At 55.0% G+C, this 3,490-nt stretch overlaps 1 protein-coding gene across 2 annotated transcripts in view; it reads left to right on the top strand.

Annotated features, from left to right (window-relative positions):
• The first annotated feature begins 251 nt into the window (after positions 1-251).
• Positions 252-3,490, top strand: part of ecd (ecdysoneless cell cycle regulator) — an 18,917-nt gene continuing 15,678 nt past the window's right edge. Inside the window, exons 1-2 of one of the 2 annotated variants that reach the window (XM_070124437.1) lie at positions 252-679; positions 2,415-2,593. In XM_070124437.1, coding sequence (XP_069980538.1) covers positions 410-679; positions 2,415-2,593 — 449 coding nt within the window. In that variant the 5' untranslated portion in view covers positions 252-409. Of the gene's footprint in view, positions 680-727; positions 1,223-2,414; positions 2,594-3,490 lie in introns of those variants that run through there. The other variant, XM_070124438.1, reaches the window with a different exon arrangement.

Here is a 3,490-nt window from a genome sequence, read left to right on the forward strand (position 1 = left end):
GGGAGAGGGAGAGAGAGAGCAGAATGATTATATGCAGCGTGGAAAGGGAATGATTTGAAGGAAAAAGAGAAGAAATATTAGGAAGAGAAAGGATAGTGATGAAGGAGGCGCCGTGACCCTACACCTGTAATTAGCGGCGACGTAAATGTTTGTCGCCGGCGATTCTTTCGCGGGACATGAATTGTGTTGCATTGAGGGCAGCGTGGGAGCGGGGGGAGGGGGCGGTAGGAGGCAAAGAAAGAGGGGGAGATAAGCGGCGGAAGGTGACAGGGTGCGCGGGTCGCTTTACTGGCTGGGGAAAGGGAAAGGCGAGGGGGGAGGCAAGGAAGATGTAGGTGATGAGGGACATGGATGGCGAGAAGAGGGGGCTGCTGACAGGTTGGACAGAAAGGGAGAGAAAGATGCGGGGATGCAGGACCACGAGGCCGGGCGGGCCATGAGGCGGGCCATGAGCCGGGCCATGAGCCAGGTCGATCACGGGGGGCAGGCGCGCTGGGGGAAGCGGCTGGTGTTAGCGTCACCGCGTGAGTCAGGCAGGAGAGCTCGCACCGACCAGCCGCTTTCGGGAGGCCTCCGCACCGCCGCCGTCGCCACCGTCAGTCCGCTGCAGATCGCCGCCCACGTCTGTGTCTCCCGCTGTCGCTCCGAGTGCACGCCCGCAAGCGCTCCTCTCCCGCAGGTAAGGAGGCGAAGCCCTTTACAAGGAACAGCAGTGGTAGTTGCATGCATTCTTATCTCGCTGAATGCCTCGTTTGACGGCGGGACTCTGGAGGCGGAGTGGGACGTGGTTTGGCTGGACCTCACGCCACGGCTGACCACGAGCAGGTGAAGGCAGTGTGGTGAACGTGCGCGAGTACCAGCGTGTCAGGAGGCCGCACAGAATGCTTTGGCTGACATTAGTTGACAGTTCTAACAGTTAAGAATACGTAACATACGATGTCCTGTGTTTCTGTGTGAGTTTTGTGATTCCCAGAAAGTGCTTAGCATACTGACGTGCACGGGGCCTGGCGGCAGCCACAACTACTCGCTCGCCAGCGGGAGCCAAGGTGGAGGACAGGACCCCTCGGCGACCCCTGAGGGAGGGGAAGAAATGGTGCGCGGCGAAGGTCGCACGTGCTCTCCCCGCCGCCCTTGCCTCTGTCTAGCGGCTCCTCTGCCGCGCCGCCTCCAGTCTCCCTCCGCCTGCGCCGCCGTCCACGCCGGACCATCGTCGCTCGCTCAAGTAAGGCCTCCGGAGGCTCGGTCAAAGGGGACGGGTGGGGGGGGGGGCAATGGCGGACCGTGGCGCAAGCAGTGCGCTGACGGCAAACAGAGTTTGGTGCGTCATGCCGTCACTTACGAAGTGCACACGAAAGTAAAGAGGAAAGTGAAAAGTGAATTAAAAGTCCAGATAAAGACTGCGTGTTCTTGAGGATGTCCGGTGGCGATGGTGGCGGAGGAGCCGAGATGTCCTGGTGTAGTGCCAGGGGATGCTGCGGGGCTTCTCCCCCACTCCTTCACAGGGGACCTCCGTGCCCCTCGACTCCCCCCCCCCCCTCGGCACTCGCATCTCTCTGGACGGTCTTCGCTCCCGCCACGTCCCTCGCCCCCCGCCACGTCCCTCGCCAGGGCTGCTCGCGGGAAAAGGGAATTGGCAGCGGGAAGTAGGATTGCATCTAGACGCGAACCGCACTGCGCCTCCAAGCATGGAGGTTCAGGAAACTTCTGAGAATTTGCGAGATTTTGTTGAAATTAATAGAAATGAAATGGGTAATTTGTGTGAAGGACTGTTGGAATAGATTGAGAAAACAAGTTGTTTTTCATCTATTCATATTTTTTTAAAATTCAGAATAAAAATATCTAAACACAAGAAATGACAATAACATGCAAGGAAAACACAGTATAAGAAAAAAAAGAAAGAAGGGAAATGAAGGAGAACAAAGTAAAATCCGAAAAATTCGTCGTTGCATCTTTGCGTGCGAGAAAGCTCTCTCTCTCTCTCCTGCACCCGGCTCAGGAGGCTTGCTGCCTCGGCCTTGCCTGCGGCGCTACACTGGACGGGGATATACATGTGTGTGCGTGCGTGTGTGCGTGTGTGTGTGCGTGCGTGTGTGCGTGCGTGTGTGTGTGTGTGTGTGTGTGTGTGTGTGTGTGTGTGTGTGTGTGTGTGTGTGTGTGTGTGTGCGTGCGTGCGTGCGTGTGTGTGTGTGTGTGTGTGTGTGTGTGTGTGTGTGTGTGTGTGTGTGTGTGCGCGCGCGCACGCATTTTTATATGTTTGTATGATGAGTATCGTTACCTACCCGTTTTTATAATATTAAAAAAAATGATTGCAATTCAGCGCCGTATCCAAGAGCTGCGGCGCCATTCATTCCCCGCGCACTTGCCTCCCGAGGACGTCCCTCCGCCCTCTAACTCATGTTCTTCCTCTGCCGCAGGTGTACCTCTCCAAGGGCCACGTGCACCTGATTCCCCTGGCTTCGTCCCCTGCTTCTCTCACACCGCTTCCCTCCGGCACCCCCTCCGTCATGGACGCCGTCAGCACCGTCAGGCGGCTCCCCGAACACACCCGCGCCTCGCCGCAAGTCCAGGCGGCTGTCACCGCTAAGGTCGACGGGTTAGTCCTCAGCTGCTCATGTACTCATGCATCTCTCACCCCTCATGCACCTCATGACCTGCATTTGCCTTCTCATATTCAATTTCAGGCCTATTGTATACCCTCATGGACCTTCTTATGCACCCTCTCATACATTCCTTATGTGCCTGCTCATAATCCCTTCAACCATCGTCTCATGCGTCTTCCCATGCACTTAATCATGCACTCTAGTGCGCGCTCTCTGGCCCTGCCCCTTCGCCTTTTCTTCTTTTTCTTTCTCTTTCCTTCCTTCTTTCCTCCACTCCATATCTTTTCTGCTGCTTTGTATCCTGTTTTCCAGGATGATTTTTGGTATATCTGAATGCAATGTGTATCACCATCATACCATCTTTATAGATCTTCAGTCCACTTTGGTGTTGGAGATAACCCAAAGGCATTTCGTTTTGTTTGTTAGTATGCTTAAGAATTAAACGTTATTCTCATGTATTGTGTGTGACAGTAACTTTTTCGCTATTTTTTTCTATTAAGCGTATCATGATTTCGAGCCAGCAGTTCGTTCTGTCATCCATCATCATTACCCGAGACGTGTGAAATTATAGGGCGTTTTTATCCTTGTGCAAAATTTGGTTCCGGATGAGATTCGGTCTGAATGAGATGACGGACGAACGTAAATTCTACTTTCACCGAGCGCCAAGGCCGTTCTTAGGACAGGCCGCGCGTGCGGACGCGTAACAGCGGAGGGAGACCTTGAGTCGGAGAGGCGGCTTGGGGCGTCCCTCCTACGCCTCGGCTGCCTGGGCGCACGCGGGCGGCCGAGGAGGCATGGTTGCTCTGCTGCGTGACCTGCGTCTGCTCTTCCTGATCTACCTTCTTCCTTCCTTCCTTACTTCCTCCCATCCTTCCTTTAATCCTTTTCTC

Source organism: Penaeus vannamei, chromosome 8 (genome assembly GCF_042767895.1).
Source record: "Penaeus vannamei isolate JL-2024 chromosome 8, ASM4276789v1, whole genome shotgun sequence".
Lineage (NCBI taxonomy): Eukaryota > Metazoa > Arthropoda > Malacostraca > Decapoda > Penaeidae > Penaeus > Penaeus vannamei.